We start from the raw sequence: 18,465 nt of genomic DNA on the forward strand, positions 1-18,465 counted from the left end.
TCACAAGTATTTGTAATTTAAAACGAATTGTCGATCGTTTAAATCTATTTTTCTTTAAGTTGTTATGAAGTGACAGTGAACGCAACACGTCCACTCGCGTCCGCAGCCAATCACATCGCGGTGTCGCTGCCCAACCTCCGCCCCCTGCGCCATAAGGGGGCGTGGCCTACGCAATGAGGTAATCGAGGGGTAAACAGTCAAGATGGCGACGTCAGTTGCCGGAGACGCTCAGCCGAGTCTGAACGGGACCGCGGTTGAGCTCCAGGCCAAGCGGCTGACGGACCTTCCGAGCGAGCTGCTCGAGCTCATCCTCTGCTTCCCGGGCCTGCAACATGGCGACGTGTGCAGCGTGTCGCGCTGCTGCAGGCGCCTGCACGACGTGTGTCACGGACGGGGGCCGGTCTGGGGGAACCAGTTCAGACTCAGGTGCGCATCCGTTTTTTCTCTAGATCCCAGCTTCAGACTCTCGACGTCACGCGAGATTCGTCGCCGATGTTCTGCGTCAGGATCTCCTGGAGTCATGTGTCGATCTGCGCCAACATGACTTCAGCCTGTGGCAGGGTTGTGTGATCTGTAGATGATACACAACTACACGTCTGCACACACACACCTGGAGGACACACGGTTCTGTCTCAAATCCACATCTTCATCTTCACCATCAGTGTGACCTTGAGAGTTAAACATCTCTTCCTGTAACAAACTACTGTCCATCATGATGACAACATCCTCTCAACACTGTCATCAGTGAGAAGCAGATGGAGCACGAATGCTCCTCCCATGATGCAACACTAATAGACTCAGGGACTCATTAATTCCTCGTGATAATAGATAGTTTAATTATGAGTTTGGGGGCAGGAGTGGAGTGAAAACATGATTCTATTCCATGTTAATCCTTGAATCTTTGGCTTTGTTATAATTTGATCTATGTTCTTTATCTTTAGACTTGTATTGTATCATCTTGTTCTTTCTTTTTATTTATCTTTGTTCTTGTTTTTTATGAATCTAGGTAGGTAGGTAGAACTTTATTGATCCCTCAGGAGGTCTCCTTCGGGAAATTGTTTTTTTTCCAATAGCCACAGCAAATACAGCAATTTTTCTTAAAAAATAAATCAAAATAAAATAAGAACAAGAACAAAGAAATAAAGAGAAAGAACAAGATGATAAAGTCTAAAGATAAAGAACATAGATCAAAGAAAAATCGTCTATCGTCTTGAAAGAGACCTCCAGAGAGATCAATAAAGTTGATCTAATCTATGTTTGTAAAACTTAAAAAGGCATGAACGTATTTCTTAGATACAAATCTGCAGATTTAAGAAACAATAATTTATCGTGAATGAATTCTGAGAATTGAATAAGTAATTAAAAAAATACAGTGTAAATAAATGATGTTCGTCGATGTTATGGGTTTGGATTGGTATCAGAAAATGTCGATACCTGTTCTGTTACTTTTTTCCGACTACTAATTTTATTAGATCAATGATAAGACAAATAACAATGTGATACACATGGTTAAGTCTTGATTCACATTTTTAATTTGTAAATTTACACTCCAAACACATTTTTAGTGCATAAGAATACTTGCTAACTAGTAACTAATTAATCGGATGTTAACTGCTTTCGTCACTTATCAGTTTTTCTCCAGAAAAATCCACACATTTTTAGTTTCAATCAAAAGATGAGGCATATTTTCGATACTATACTTCTAAAGCGCTTTGGTCGGTGCCACTGAAGAACCGAAGTCCATTACCCAGCCATAGGTAGAGATGTGTATTAGAATCCTACAATACGTATCACGATATAGAGGCAACTATACAATATATTGTGATACTGTAGTAACAAGGATATATTTTTAGTATTGTCGAGTACTTGATTCTGGTGTTGCAGTATTTACAGACCACATGACTGATATTGAAAATATGTCCAAACAACAGCTTTAAAAGCTGCTGTAGTCGACTGTATCCTCTCATTCTCAGCCACTGCCAGGATGTCACAGGATTTCATTGTTCCTTTGCTCCCATTAGCAGCCGGAAGTTTAATTAAAACAGTGAACAAACTGCATTAATATTTGCTCGTTATTTATAAGTAAAACATTGAACTGTTTTATTTTACACAAATGGAATTAAAATGTAAACCATAAAATAACTATTGAAAAAAATAAAATATAATTTGAAAGCCAAAAAAGAGGATGAAGTGCTGTTGAATATCGATACAGTATAGACCAAGAATATTTTGTTGTTGTTACAATTCTAGTCACAGGTTTACGCAAATTTTTTTTGAAAAATATCAAAATGTATTGAAAAGGATCAACAGGAATTATTTTAGATCATTGCAAATATAAATCTACACTTTTTAAACTCATTTTTAGAAGAACACAAGCAACTTCTCCATAGAAAACTCTCAAATTGAACCAATTTCTAATTAATTCTGATATTAAAACGATAATCTTGATACCAAACCATATGATTTTTTGAAATGAAATATTAATTTATGATATTAAAATAATTGTTTATGTCCCTCCCTTATGTACACAAGCCACACCCGTAACACGATTTATGGCTGTTACAAAGACACTGTGTCTTTAAGTGACATCACCAAACCCATAATGGAGCCGAGATCTTAAGCAGGGAATCACATTTTTTTACAAGATTGTTTTGCTCTTTTTTATGTTTGTTTTTTTTCAACTGTAATGTAAAATTACATTTACTGAATGCTAAATTGCTAGCTTAGCTAGAGGCTAACAGTGCTAGCTGCAGTGAGGAGACATTTACCTCCATGTAACACTTTTTTAACTTCCTATATGTTGAAGACTACAATGTGTTTTTTTTCTTTACAAATCCAACAAGTTGCAGGTCATGTCTAGTACAAGGTTAACGTCTCCATGGTGACGAGGGTTGGTAGGATGACTCCAGGCGTGTCTCCTCAGGTGGCCGAGGCTGCAGAGGTTCTACCGGCAGAACGAGAGCTACGACTGGCTCAGAGAGTACAAGACCCGCCATCGAGTCGGGATCCAGATCCGACGGACGGTGGAGTCCATCTCCAGGCGCTTCTACACGGAAGTGGTAGGTGTTCGGGTCACACACCCGCGTGGGTGACACCTGATGCTGACGCGAGGTTCTTGTGTGGCAGCCGTGCATCGGTCAGGTTCTGGGCGACACCTTCGCCGAGATCAAGTCCCTGGGGATGCCGGAACATTTCTGCGAGGACGAGCTGCTCTTCATCCTGGACTCTGACAAGAGGTTCTGGTGCTATAGTTTTTAGGAGAGCGCCCCCCTCTGGTCGCTGACGACAAGTGTGTCCTCTCCCCTGCATCAGGAAAAGCTTGACGCTGAAGTATTACGCCAAGAAGATCCTGTACTTCCTGAGACAACAGAACATCCTGCGCAGCCTCAAGACGTTCCTGGAGCAGCCGGCCGAGCGACAGTCGGCTCTGGAAGGTGAGAACCGTCTCCGCAGGTTTGCCCCGGGGCCTCCTTTTATTTGACTAGCCCAGAAGACATCTTCACTAGCAGCACCTGGCAGAGCTGTGATTCTAATTCAAGTCTCTCCTAGATGATGAGATCTAGATAAGCCAGGCTTTTTGTCTTTAGGCTCAAGAGGATATAAAAGATGAACTTTAATAATAATTCTTTCACAGCTCATGTTAATATTCAAAACCGTTTTAAAACGTAGATAAACTTGTCCTTCCTTTTAAAATGTAAATTTTTATTCTTGTTTTTCATGAACTGTCACTCTCATGCTCAACATCTCGACTCCCTATAAAGTATTAATAAAAATAAAAAAACGTATTTTTGATTGAAAAGGCTAAAAATACAATAAATCTTATTTTTTAATATAAAAATGTACATGTAAAAACAAAAAGTATATATTTTTTGAAAATGTTCCAAAAAAGTTTTAAAGTAAAAATTATTACATTCGATTATTCAATTAAGACTTAAGATTAAATCTTGAAATGTACAAATGATTGAATTCGGTTATTAAAAAATAATAATTACATGCTTAAAAAATATATTTGAATGTAAAGCCCATGAATAAAATATATTGAACATTTATTTATTGAATGAATGGAACAAGAATGTCAAAAATTATGTGAAAAAATAATAGTTTATTTGGAAAATGTTCAAATGTTTTCAGTTACATTTAAAAAAAACTACTACTTTCCAATAAATAAATTTAAAAAAATTATGAATTATTACAAATATTTATCAAATGCTTGGAAAAAAAACAACAATTCAATTTGAAATGTTTGAATGTTATTCTGATGGCACAGATTTACTTCAATAAAAATTAGAAACTTTAAACAATAAAATAAATTGATTCACAGAAGTTTAACAAAATGCTGTGTTCAGGCGCTATCGTACCAACCATTATTATGAAATGCGTCAACCAGGTTGAAAAAGCTGGTTTCAATATAGTTTGTTTAAAATGTTGCTTCATGGAGTCGAATTTCGAAATCTGCTGCAAGTCATGATGCATTCAAGTGCTGACGTTTTGTCACACGTGGCTGCCGTCTCTGAGCTGCTAAAGTTCAAACTGTCGACATTTTACAAGGAAGGTCAAGGAAGGCTAAAGGCACCATTTGAAACATGAAAGTATTCAACTGAAACCAAAGGTTGTTGGTGAAAGTAAAAAAGAAAAGTTCTTTGTTTTACCGCGAAGTTGAGAGAAACTCTTGGTCTCGGTCCAGGGTCCGTCCTGGTGGACCGTTACTGTAACCCGCTGGCCGACATCACCCTGGAGAGCATCTCCGCTCAGCTGGACGAGATCACGGAGAAGGTGAGGAAGGCGCTGAAGATGAAGAACCCGTCGCACCCGAGCCTGAGGATCCCTCCGGGTGAGTCTTTCCCAAAAGACCGCGAGGAGAAACGAACGATCATTTTCTTGTCCACGTCCTTTCCTAAAGTCTCCCGCATCATCCCTCATCTGCTTTCCCCTCTCAAACCACTGAAAAGTTCTGGTTCTGGTGCTGCAGGGGAGCTGGTGCAGGACCTGGAGCAGCAGCAGCAGGCGGTCTGCGCCCTCAACTGCGTCTTGTACGAGCAGCTCCAGTACAAGGGGAACGAGTTCGACTATTACAACCCTCTCAACTCCTACATCCACCAGGTCGTGACACGAACTGTCCACTGATCTAGACCCAAGTTGACCTCTTGACCCTTTTTCTTCAGGTGCTACTTCGCCGGACCGGCATTCCCATCAGCCTCTCGGTCCTCTACCTGACACTGGCCGGGAGGTTGGGGGTTCAACTCCAGCCGGTCAACTTTCCAAACCACTTTCTGCTGCGCTGGTGCCAAAAACCACGAGGGTGAGATGGACGGATGTGGAAGTGAATCGGTTTCATTAGAATTAAATGGTTAAATCTAACATTTAAAATGTTGAAACTTTTATTATTTTTTTAATGGTGTTGTTTTTATTATTATTTTTATATTTTTCTAATAATTTAATTCCATTTTTTGTACATTGAAAGGTTCTTTATTTTTAATTTCTTTTAAAAGACCTTTATGTTTATTTATTTTTTAACACAGTTTGATATAATTCCAATAATTTAAAAATACATTTTATAAATTCTATATTTTTTAAAATTATTAACCCTTTAAATTATATGTGTTGTACCAACATTTTTATGTTGAATTAAAAATTGTATAAATTTCTATTTTTAATTATTCGAACTATATTAACAAAGTTTGTTTAAAAAAATTTATTGGAAAATATTCAAATTTTGTGAATTAACTTGATATAAAAATATCAAACAAATAACTGAATTATGAATTATTAGAAAATAATAATAAATCGATGCTAAAAATAACAACATTTAAATAAATAATGTAAAATGTTCAATATTCTGATGACACTGATTAACTCCCATAATAAATGGTTAAACCCGTGTGTCTGCAGGAGCGACGACATCTACGACTTTGTCTACATCGACGCCTTCGGAAAAGGGAAGCAGCTGACGGCCAAAGAGTGCGAGTATCTGATCGGCCACCAGGTGACGGCCGACTACTACAGCGCCATCAACAGCACTGAGATGCTACTGCGGATGGTGGGAAACCTCCTGAACATCGGCAAGAGATGGTGAGGAGAGACGGGAGAGTCTTGTTTGGATCACAGTATTATTTCAGTCTTTAATGCGCCCCAGGTTACGAAGAGCAATATTTATGAACAGGTCTATTTAAATAGAGAAGGCGCGCCATAGTCGGGAGCCTCGCGGAGTAATACCATGAAGTAACAGAGCCTCGCGGAGTAACACTGGAGTCTAGTAATGCAGCAGAACAATATCACAGAATTTTACCGAAGAGCAACATCGCGAAGTAATCCCGCAGAGCCTTCAGGAGTAATACCGCAGAGCCTCGTGGAGTAATATCGCGTAGTAATATCGCAGAGCCTCGCGGAGTAATATCGCAGAGCCTCGCGGAGTAATACCACAGAGCCTCGCAGAATAACATTGCAGACTAATACTGTAGAGCCTCGCAGAGTAACATCGTGGAGTAATATCGCAGAGCCTTGCGGAGTAATACCGCAGAGCCTCGCAGAATAATATCGGAGAGACTCGCGGAAAAATACCGCAGAGTAACATTGCGGAGTAATACCGCAGAGCCTTCAGGAGTAATACCACAGAGCCTCGTGGAGTAATACCACAGAGTAATACCGCAGAGCCTCGCGGAGTAATACCGCATAGCCTCGCGGAGTAATACCACAGAGTAATACCGCAGAGCCTCGCGGAGTAATATCGCGTAGTAATATCGCAGAGCCTCGCGGAGTAATATCGCAGAGCCTCGCGGAATAATATTGCAGACTAATACTGCAGAGCCTCGCGGAGTAATATCGCAGAGCCTCGCAGATTAATACTGCAGAGCCTCGCAGAGTAATATCGCAGAGCCTCGCGGAGTAATATCGCAGAGCCTCGCGGAATAATATTGCAGACTAATACTGCAGAGCCTCGCGGAGTAATACCACAGAGCCTCGCGGAGTAATACCACAGTGTAATACCGCAGAGCCTCGCGGAGTAATATCGCGTAGTAATATCGCAGAGCCTCGCGGAATAATATCGCAGACTAATACCGCAGAGCCTCGCAGAGTAATATCGTGGAGTAATATCGCAGAGCCTTGCGGAGTAATATCGCAGAGCCTCGCGGAATAATATTGCAGACTAATACCGCAGAGCCTCACGGAGTAATACCACAGAGCCTCGCGGAGTAATACCACAGAGCCTCGCGGAGTAATATCGCGGACTAATATCGCAGAGCCTCGCGGAGTAATACCACAGAGCCTCACGGAGTAATACCACAGAGCCTCGCGGAGTAATACCACAGAGCCTCACGGAGTAATACCACAGAGCCTCGCGGAGTAATACCACAGAGCCTCACGGAGTAATACCACAGAGCCTCGCGGAGTAATACCACAGAGCCTCGCGGAGTAATATCGCGGACTAATATCGCAGAGCCTCGCGGAATAATATCGCAGACTAATACCACAGAGCCTCGCAGAGTAATACCGTGGAGTAATACCGCAGAGCCTCGCGAAGAAATCTCGCGGAGTAATACAGCAGAGCCTCGAAGAGCAACATCTCTTGGACTAGGACTGCAGATGCTTCTTATTTTACAAACAAACTAATTTGGAGGTTATTAAGTAAAACTGCTGCACTGTTACTTATCTATTTTTATTTATACTTTCCATATTTTTGATTAGAGGGAAACATTGCAGTTGAATAAAAACTATTTCTTGCAGCGAGGGGAACGAAAAGTCGTACCAGTTGCTGCGAGACTCTCTGGACCTCTACCTCACCATCAATCCAGACAACGTCCAGTACCTGCTGCTCCAGGCCCGGCTCTACTTCCACCTCGGCATCTGGCCCGAGAAGGTGGGCCCGGGCCTCCCCTTGGTTTTAGCGACGGGAGCCCTCCTTACTCACGGAGCTCCTCCTTCCTCCAGGTTCTGGACATCCTGCAGCACATCCGGGTGTTGGACCCGTCGCAGCACGGCGCCGTGGGCTACCTGGTCCAGCACACGCTCGAGCACATCGAACACAAGCAGCACCCGGAAGCTCCCGAGGCCAAGAGGCGGACCGTCCCGGAACACCTGGAGGTCCAGTACTCAGTCGGGCTCATCATGAAACACAAGAGGTGAGATTCTTCTGATGGTTTTGTCTTTTTTTGGCTTGTGTATAACGGTCTCCATGACAACAGGTCGGGCTACAACTGCGTGATCTACGGCTGGGACCCCAAATGTACCATGAGCCAGGAGTGGATCACCACCATGAGGGTCCAGCAGCTGTCCAGCGGCGCCAACCAGCCCTTCTACAACGTCCTGGTGCAGGACGGGACGTGTCGCTACGCTGCTCAAGGTACACCGGTGGAGCACGGGACTATTTTCTTGACACCAAAGTCGCACACTTTCCCCGCACAAACACACTTTATATCAGTGAGTCGTGACATCTCTGAATCGCACACGTTCACTTCATTCTTTTTTTTTTGTATTCTTTATTTAATCTTAATTCTTAATAAATTAATTCAATTCATTTTCTATATTAAAAAGGTTGAAATTTGTTTCATTGAATAGTTTCATTTTCTTGTTCTATATTAAAAGGTTGACCTCATTTTTTTCTTTTTATAATTGAATTCATTTTTATTTTTATTTCACACACACAGTTTGATAATAGAATTCCAATAATTAAAAAGGACATTTACAAATTTCTATATTTTTGTATTTATAGCCTTTTAAATTCAATATATATGTTGCAAGATTAGGGTTATCTTACTAGACTTATCCAATCGAGGCCTGAACCATCACTAAATTTTTTTTTTTTTTTTTTAAACACAGAAGTGTAAGTAAGTAAGTAATTTTTATTTGTATAGCGCTTTTCCAGACCAGGGTCACAAAGCGATTAAACAATCAAAACAATATTCAATAAAGTATATACTTTAAAGGTCAAGATAAAACTGAGAACAACACAGGAGTTCCAGAAAATCAGGGAAAAGCCTGAACAAATAAAAACGTCTTAAGATGTTTCTTTAAGGAGTCAGTAGATCATCAAACACAGAGGAAGATATTTCCAAAGCTTAGGAGCAACAGTCTGAAAAGATTTCTCTCCTCTGGTCCTGAACCGTGTTCAGGAACCATCAGTAGATTCTGATCCACAGACCTCAGAGCCCGAGCTGGGGTGTAAGGCTGGATCAGATCAGTGATGTAAGGAGGAGCCTGACCATGAATAGATCTGAAAGTAAGAACCAGAATTTTAAAGTTGATCCTGAAAGAAACTGGAAGCCAGTGAAGAGTTTTAAGGATCAGAGAAATGTGAGTTCTTCTACTAGAGCGGGTCAGAATTCTCGCTGCAGAGTTCTGAATCAACTGCAGGCGAGACAGATCCTTCTAGATAAGACACGAAAACAAACTGTTACAATAGTCCAGACGAGAAGAAACAAACGCATGGATTACAAGCTCCAGATCATGTTCCGACAACATTTTCCTAAGTTTAGAGATTTTTCTCTGTTGAAGGAAACAGTTTCTGGTCAGTTTCCTGCAGTGTTGAACTAGAGACATGTCTTTATCAAATACAACACCCAGGTTTCTCAGGCTCAGTTTGACAGACTGACCTAAGTCACCCAAGTACTGACTCAACCCTGGAACCTTATCATCAGAAGCAAACACCAGAGTTTCCGTTTTGTCCACATTTAGCTGTAGAGTGTTTTCACTCAGCCATTGTTTGATTTCTAGCAAACAATTGACTAAGCTGTTCAGCCTCTGGGGCTCAGTTGGATCAAAAGAGCAGTAGAGCTGGATGGCAAAAATGTAATACAGTATGTAAAATCTTCTTTTGCTATTGTCTGTGTGGCTATTATACCAACATTTATAGATAAATAGACTCTATGAATCCCTCTGGAGAAATCTCGGGAAATTAGGTGCATAAAGTAGCAAGTTTAATGAAGAACAGAACAAGAACAAAGTTCAAACTAAAGAACTAAGATCAAGAATAAAGAACAAGGCTCAAAATAAAGAACATAGATGAAAATAAATCAATCAAAAAACGAGTCTTACCTGAATATTTTTTCCTGCAGAGAACCTCGAACCTCACTCGGCCCCGCTGGAGATCGGACACCCGGAGGTCGGGCGCTACTTCTCCGAGTTCTCCGACACCCACTACGTTGCCAACGAGGAGCTGCAGGCGCGATACCCGGAGGACGTGGCCGAGACCCTGGCCTCGGTGCGGGACCTGTACCAGGGCCTGGAGCCGGGAGCCGCTGCAGCAGCAGCATCGGCCCACAAGGACATGTAGCCGCCGGCGTTCAAGACACCAACCTGCCAAAAAAATCTTTAGTTTTAGTTCGACCGTCGTCATTGACGACAATGATCCCGTCGCCATGGCAACACGCCGCCCTCTGTGACCGCTGTTCATACATCAATTAAAACTCAGAATTCCATAAGATAATATTCTTGTCACGTCTCAAAGGTGCGATTACTTAAATATCTAAAGACATGTTTATTAAATTAAGAGAAAATCACTTGAGTTCAGGCTTTTTAACCTGGACAAAGTGCGACCTCCAGTGGAGACTCTTGGTTAATGCAGACATGCGGCCCTTTGAGGTGAGAGTAGAACATGCAGAACGTGTTTCTGGCAACAATTTTATTTTATATTTATTATTGTAGAAACTCTGAATACAACTTATTTTTCCTTTTTTTTTTATATTTCTTTTAAATATTTCTTGTCCCTCCATAATTTGAGTAAATAATTAAGATCGAAATTAAAAAAAGGTCATTTTTATTATTTCACTTAATATTCAAGTTGATTCATTTTAAATTATCTTTATCTTTTCTAATTTCTTTGGTTCTGTCATATTTTGTCTCTATTGTCACTTCTCTATTATGGCTTGGCGGCCCCTGGCAACAGTCACCATAAATAATGTGGCCCCTGACTTGAATTTCCTACCCCTGGGTTAATATGTAAAAATAAATTGATATAATTTAATAATTTAAACAAAAACAAGTATTGAGACACGAGTGGTTGATACATGTATAGTAGTTAATTTAAAGTTACTTCAATTTTAAGTTAACATATTTATATGTTTTCATTATATTTTTTCCTGTTTCCTGAAAAACGTATTATTTGATTGACAGCTGCCAAATAACAAAACCAGTCGGTCACATCCTGAGTTGTAGCCTCTAGTTGGCTCTAGCCAAGTGTTGGGGTCAAAGGTGAGGTTTTTTTATTTATTTATTTCAGCCACGTCTTCGACCCGGAGATCCAAACCAAAAGGTGCTTCACGTGTCAACAACACCTTCACGACTGTGACTCAACTCTTGACTCGTCACTCACGTTCCGCTTCACAAAACAAACTCTTCTTCCTAGTGTGCGACGAGTGACGACAACTTTCATGTTTCATGAGTTTAGTTCAGAGACTAAAAGTCGAGCCAGGAGTCGACGTGGATCATATTATTTTTTTGTGAGATGTTTCCGCCTGAACTTGATGAACTTTGACATGTACAGATTAAAACACTTCACCTGACTTGAATATGAATTTTGGTTAAGGATCTTTTCCTTCTGTTTTGTGTTTTTATGGCCCCTTAAATACTAAAGAAATTGTAGAAAAAAAAACTTTTATATAAGAACTTAATGAATTTAAAGCTTGATTTTATTCTTTTTTTTTTAAAATTCCCCCCATTATATAAAGGCTTTTCGTTCCTTTATTATTATTATTTTTGCTTGAAACGTTTCTGTATAAAATGTGGCGAGTGAAAAATTTTGATTGCTGACCCCTGCGATGGGAGGGTATGTGGCGCCCCCTGGTGTATGATATTAGCGCTGCACTTTTCTTTAAAAATATAAGAAAAAACAACTTTTCTCTTACGAAAAAGAAACGATCTAAACATTTGAGCTCAGTCTCTTGAAAAAAGCGTTTGAAAGAAATCAGGGTGTGAAGCGAGAAGGGCTGCTGGAAAGCTGGCGGAGAGAGAACGACGCGTAAAATTCGCGACAAAATTTGGGATTTAAAACCACTCGTCGGATCCTGTTCCATGATCTGAGTTCGACTTCAGGACAACCACGTGACTCCTGCTGCGCGTGCATCGACGTGGGCGTGTCTCAGAACTTCTCTCTCAAGTGGTTCAGTCGGACTTTGGGTCGCGCTGGATTTTTTTCATTATTTTATTATTTCTGACTTGAACCTACATCGAGCGTCTGCAGGAACAGAACCTCCTGGACCGGGTCACTGTCGCGATGGGCGCGTCTCTGAGCAGAACCGACCCCAAGTACCAGGACCTGGCGGAGCGGACTGGATGTGAGTAGGAACCGAATAAAAACACCTTCCATGGAAATTCTTGTTCCGTTCCTAGTGCGCGGCGACCGAACAGGTTCATCCTGTTAGAATAAAAATAAATAAATTAACTTCCTTCTACACGCGAGCAATGATGTGACGTCACTTAATCTTTCTGGGGGCGAATGAAGAAATGAAACCAGATTATGACGGATTATTCTGAGAAGTGTGGAAATGTCTGGAGTAGAAAACATCTTGTATTTAAATCTATTAATGTATCTTAAAAAAAAAAAAGATCTTTTTTTCTGGAGAGAGACTTTCCAGGGTGTCCTCAGATATCAACTGGGATTAACTAGCAAATGATGTGAGCAAATGGTTGTAATGTTTTATCTACACAACAAAAGGAAAGACTACACACTTGCTCCTGACGCTGTGAGCTCCGTCATCCTTCAGAGACTCGGGGTTGGAGACGGACATCAGGGACGCTCTGGTAGGGGGAACATTTCGGGGGCATCAGTGATCAGACTTTAAACTCGTTTATCGATGATTCTTACCGTCACTTGAGAACCAGAGCCCGGGATACTTGGGTGAACTTCTAATCGACGCCTCAACCACGGAGGAACATTTTTGAGTCCATGATGGGAACGTTCTTTGAGGACAATCGTCTGCTCACTTCCTGTTGTCGTAGGTGAGATCGCAGGGGCAGCACAGAGGTCCAAGACCTCCCTCTCTCTAGTCCTTTATAAGGGAATTCCAAGGTCAAACGAATGACTACAGATTTCCAAAGTAACTTTTCTCATGTTCCCTTCTCTGAGTCTCTCATGGATGACTGAGCTTCAACCTCACACAATATGAACCTTCTCTGAGTTGAAATGTCGATCTTGGACACGAGTTTATTTTCCACCAAGTTAATATTAAAGCTCTAATGGCGGCACAAACATCATCCCTCGAGTCTTAATTCCATCTCCACGTGTTGAATCATTAACTCGGGGCGACCTCCGCATCATTAGCGCCACCTAAAGTCTCGTCGGGAGAACATCGGATCATGTTTAGAGTCAATTATTAATGGTGACGGTTGAAGGGGGCGCCAGAGAGAGAGAAGGGAGTTCTGGCCGTAAGAGTTTTTATCATCAAGTCTTATCATCGACCTGCTGATCCCGGGTTAGTTAATTATCTGCTCGGATCCACCGTTAAAACTTAAGGGCGTCAAACTCCAGCCTGAACTAGAAATCCTTGAAGAGATTCAACATGGAAAACAACAATTCAAATTTAAAACATAGAACTTTTCCTGGCTGGACTCCAAACCCAAGATGGTTAAGAGAAGGTTTATGTTCCTCAGACTCCAGAGTTATAGACCAGAAGGTTCTGAATTCCAATGAGCAGTTATGCTCAATGGCAATACAAATACAGATTTTCTTTAAATGTTATAGTTTGAAAAAATGTCTAATGATGAACGCTCTAAAATAAATAAGTATTTAAGTAATTCACCAATCTTTTTTATATATTTTTGTGTGTGCTTTGTTTATTGTATTCTTGTTTCCACTGATGCTGCTGTAACTAAAAGTTCCCCTTGTGGGACTAATAAAGGTAAATCTAATCTAATCTAATCTAAATAAAACAGTAATAAAATGCTGCAAAACCAAAGTCGAGGTTGTGTTGTATGAAGAAATGTGATCCTGCTCAAGTCGCTTTAAATATAAAAAATACATTTTTCAATTGAAAAAGTTAGAAAAAATGCCCAAAAATTAACATCTTTAAAAAAAAGGTGCTAGTTAAATGTTAATACAAAAAAAAAAGATATTCTTAACCATACTAGGAAAGTGGTCATAATGTTTTGGCTGATCGACTGAGCCGATCTAAATTTTAAATGCCACAAATATGTTTTTTAAAAAATGCAGTAAAATCCGGAGCCCATCTGAAAATGTGATTACAAAGAAATTTTAACAAAATTCGAAAATGTACTGTTTTAAATTCAAAGAACGTTAATAAAAAAACATTTTTTTAAATGCCCGTAAATTAATGTTCTTAAATAGGAAAAAAATAATGCATCAAACCAACCTTTTAGATCTTGTAGACGTGAACACCAAGAAATGTTTTTGAAATTAGAAAATTTGATTTTCTCGACTCAAAAATACAGTAAAAATACATTTTTCAATCGAAAAAGTAAAAAAAAAAGCCTACATTTCAAACATGTATTTTTCTGTACCAGTCCAAGAAAGTGGTCATAATGTTTTGTCTCATGGATTGACTCGATTTCACTGTGGATTTCAGTTTCCGCGGAGCAGATCAAGAACCTTCACGCCAGGTTCCAGCACCTGAGCGGCAACGAAGAGACCATCAGGTACATTTGTGCCGCGTCAGCAGTTTTACTGAATCACGGGCGTTCTTAAGTTTCCTGACGACTCGACCACACACAGGATCTACACAAACACAGGATCTACACAAACACACACACAGGACTCAAGACACACTGACAGGATTACGAGGATGAACTCCCGCTGCCTGTGTTGCCTGAGTAAACAGCCTGTCAGAGCAGCGGCGCCCCCTGCTGCTCCCCGTCTTCACTTTACGACCCCGACTTCACATACTAGAAATGTACTGACATGTCATCACTCTGACGAGGGAACACTTGATATTCTACACTTAGAGCGGATGTGGTCGAGGAAAGGAAATCCTCCCGGGAGATTTTCTGGGAGGTCGTGACCTTTGTGTGCGTGTGTCTTCTGCAGCAGGGAGAACCTGGAAAGTATTCCGGCGCTGGCCAACAACCCCATCAAGAAGCAGATCATCGAGGCGTTCTTCGACAAGAGGTACACGACAGCAGGAGTACTATTGCCGCCTTAAGAGTGATTCTGTACTACTGCAATAAGTACTACGTGTGTGTCAGCGTTTGTGTACACGAGGGGGGTCATGTGACTTCACCGATATCTGGTGTATTTGTGCGAAAACAAAAGAAATACTTTGTGTAAACACAGCAAGATATCAAGTTTCCTTCTGTATTTGCATGTGTGTGTCTATGTGTGTGTGTGTGTGTGTGGGGGTGTGTGTGTGTGTGTGTGTGTGTGTGTACCAGGAACCAGCACCAGGAGGACGTGGGTTCGCTGCGGGAGATCGGCTTCGAGCAGTTCGTCATGGTGATGTCACACTTCCGACCTCCGACCCACAGGATCACAGAAGAAGAGCGGGAGGTCCTGAGGAAGGAGAAGCTTCGCTGTGAGTTTAAACACTTGATGACGCTGCGTTAGTGTGTAACCACCTCACAATACTACTAGTACACACACTAGTCTTATCAATACTACAGTACTACATCTAGTAGTACACACACTAGTCTTATCAGTACTACATCTAGTAGAACACACACTAGTCTTATCAGTACTACAGTACATCTAGTAGTACACACTAGCCTTATCAGTACTACAGTACAACATCTATTCATACAGTTTTACTTGAACAAAGTTGTAGTTGAAATATCAATACTCGCTAAAACCAACTATCGCAACTACAAGGTCGACCTCTTTTACTAGATATTTTTACTAAAGGTAATACTATAGTACTTGGATAACTACCAAAAACAACAACTTAACCTTATACTACTACTGACACAGATTCTACTAATAGTACCACAACAACCATCACTGCCAATACTAATATTACTATTGCTCACACATCTAAAAATACAACAAAATACTACTGCTGTTATTACTGACAATGATACTTCCTTTCTTGCCAATACTTCTACTGCTTATACTACACCTAATAACAAGTTTTACGACTAATAAAAGCAAATACTTCTTTTGGACTCAACTACCAACACTTACTAAAACTGATTTCTTTTTTACTTGATACTGTTTTTACTATATTTTATTTTGTACCAGAATACTTGTATAACTACCAAATACAACCACTGCACCCATAGTACCACAACAATCATTACTGACTATACAAATACTGCTCATAGATCTTAAAGTACAGTAAGTAGTGAAGAACTACTGCTGACATTACTGCTACCCGTTCTTTTTCTACTGCCAATACTTATTCTGAAACTAGTAATACTTCTACTGCTGCATCTAAAAAAAACGACTACAAAAATGTATCAAGCTAATAATATCACAACAAATCTACATGTAGTATTAGTGATGAAATAACTAGTACTTAGTACGAGGTAAACATTATTATAGTACAATAAATAATACATTTAATACTGCACTTGTCACTAATGATGCAGCAGCTACATGTACATTTACTTCTGTTCATAATGTTTTTACAGCTTCCCTCGATACACGCAGTAGTTACTAATTACTTCCAGTACAAACATGCGACCATCGATCCTACGGCTGCTCAGGAAGTTGTGCGTCCAGACAAACAAGTGTGTCGACACTCGGGTGTGTCTTCGCTGTAATTATCAGGCGTGGACGAGCGCGAGCGACAACAATATGAAGATGAAGGAGCGAGAGGAAGAGAGGAAGGTTGTAAAAGAAGAAGTGATTGATTGTTTCTCTTCTTTCTTTTTTTCTTCTCCAGTTCTGTTCAACATGCACGACTCCGACAACAGCGGGACCATCAGTCTGGCGGAGTACAGGAAGGTGAGACTGTCGTGGGTCAAAGGTCGACACAAGCTGTAGTAAAAATGATCTAACCCCAACCCAACCTAAAGAGTAACAATAAATACACAACTGTTATAAAATAGTTAAGTCCACAGTAAGGTCCCCCCAAAGAAAACATCCCATAAACTCAGAAGCAACATCTAAAGTCAAAACCAGAGCAAAAAGAAAAGTACATTTTGTATGGGTTTTAAAAACATATAGAACTATAAACAAATAAAGGAAAGGAAATTAACCACATAGAAAAAAATAATAATAATAACTAAAATGCTAAAAAAAAAAAACACCCCCTAAAATAAAGAGCAATTCAAAAAAGTGAGGGAAAAGTCAAAGATAATAAACAAAAGAGAAAAATCTGAAAAAAGGAAGAGAGAAATTGAGCAAACCTCAGAGTACGATACATAATATATTTAAAAGAAGTAATTAAAATCAACAATTGTATAGTAAAAGATTGACTTCTTTTAATAAAAAATATTTTTTTAAATGAATGAATCATCTTTTTCCTCGTAGTTTTTTATTTTCCAATTCCAATAATTCTAAATTAAATGTTCTAAACTCAATATTTTTAAATCCTTAGCCCGTTAAATTCAATATAAAAATAAAACACTTTTATTCCAACATTTCATATTGAATTTTAAAGGTTATGAATTAAATAAATATTGAAATCAATTGTTTTAAAAAATAATGTATTGCCTAAAAAAACAATGTCAATTAAGAAGTAAATTTAAATGAAACAAATGACACAAAACAATGAAGGAAAAAACGACCAAAACTCTTGAAGAAACTGAAGTTCTAAGAGCGTCTTCTGTGGTCCAGGTGGTCGAGGAGCTTCTCTCCAAAAGCGGAAACATCGGAGAAGAGATGGTGAAGTCCATCGCCGACGCCGCCATGTTGGAGGTGGCGAGCACCAACGTTCCTCACATGGTGACTCGCGTGACCGGTTTTAAAATCTCTTTTCCCGCCGATTAACCGACGTTTCCTCTTCAGACTCCAGACGAATTCTACGAGGGGATCACCTTCGAACACTTCGAGGAGGTTTGTGTTTTGGAAGCGTGACCACCGGCCCCGAGGAGGTTCTGACACGAGTGTGATCCACAGATCCTGAAAGATCTGGAGATGGAGACCAGGATGCACATCCGCTTCCTGGACATGGACACCACCATGCGCTGCGGGAAAAGCTCTTCCTGAAGACGCTCGAGACACGTTTACTTATTCCCAACCGTTCGTGACTAACTTTGAAGTTTAATCATATTTTAATGATCCTTAGTTTTGCTCGGAGGTCCAAGGTCATCTCGACTCGACAATCCATCGGTTAATCCTCAAATGTGACGCTCAAACAAGCGGTTGGTGGTCCTTGAACGCATCACGCCATCGTCCACGTCGGCCCTCCTTCAAAAGGATCCAACAGTGACACCTCGGCGACAAGATACAAAGACATCTGGGAGTCAGTCATCCAGGAGACACTCGGAGTAGAACCACTGATCCTCCGAGAGAAGATGGTCGTCTTGCTCCAGCCTTTCTTCAGTGATTCCTCTCACTAACTCCTCTTGAGTTCAGAGCAGCAATAGCTTTCAGTGATTTCAATAAAGTACATTTATGATTGACGGAGGATTCAAACACAC

At 40.4% G+C, this 18,465-nt stretch overlaps 2 protein-coding genes across 2 annotated transcripts; both read left to right on the forward strand.

Moving 5' to 3' along the window:
- The first annotated feature begins 172 nt into the window (after positions 1-172).
- On the forward strand, positions 173-11,078 carry fbxo21 (F-box protein 21). Its single transcript, XM_087790288.1, is given in 12 exon segments — positions 173-426; positions 2,924-3,059; positions 3,127-3,236; positions 3,313-3,434; positions 4,685-4,831; positions 4,970-5,100; positions 5,163-5,299; positions 5,890-6,069; positions 7,723-7,873; positions 7,876-8,117; positions 8,181-8,338; positions 10,050-11,078. Coding segments are annotated over 12 exon segments (1,956 nt in total). The 5' UTR covers positions 173-202; the 3' UTR covers positions 10,268-11,078.
- A 1,004-nt stretch (positions 11,079-12,082) lies between these two features.
- tesca (tescalcin a) lies at positions 12,083-18,447 on the forward strand. The gene is made up of 8 exons (XM_087790300.1): positions 12,083-12,266; positions 14,514-14,583; positions 14,972-15,052; positions 15,316-15,455; positions 16,764-16,825; positions 17,660-17,767; positions 17,831-17,878; positions 17,942-18,447. Exons 1-8 carry the CDS (start codon positions 12,206-12,208, stop codon positions 18,029-18,031), a joined length of 660 nt encoding a protein of 219 aa, XP_087646426.1. The 5' UTR covers positions 12,083-12,205; the 3' UTR covers positions 18,032-18,447.
- Positions 18,448-18,465: the final 18 nt, after the last annotated feature.

The sequence above is a fragment of the Callionymus lyra genome, chromosome 1, assembly GCF_982586985.1.
Source record: "Callionymus lyra chromosome 1, fCalLyr1.hap1.1, whole genome shotgun sequence".
NCBI classification, from domain to species: domain Eukaryota; kingdom Metazoa; phylum Chordata; class Actinopteri; order Syngnathiformes; family Callionymidae; genus Callionymus; species Callionymus lyra.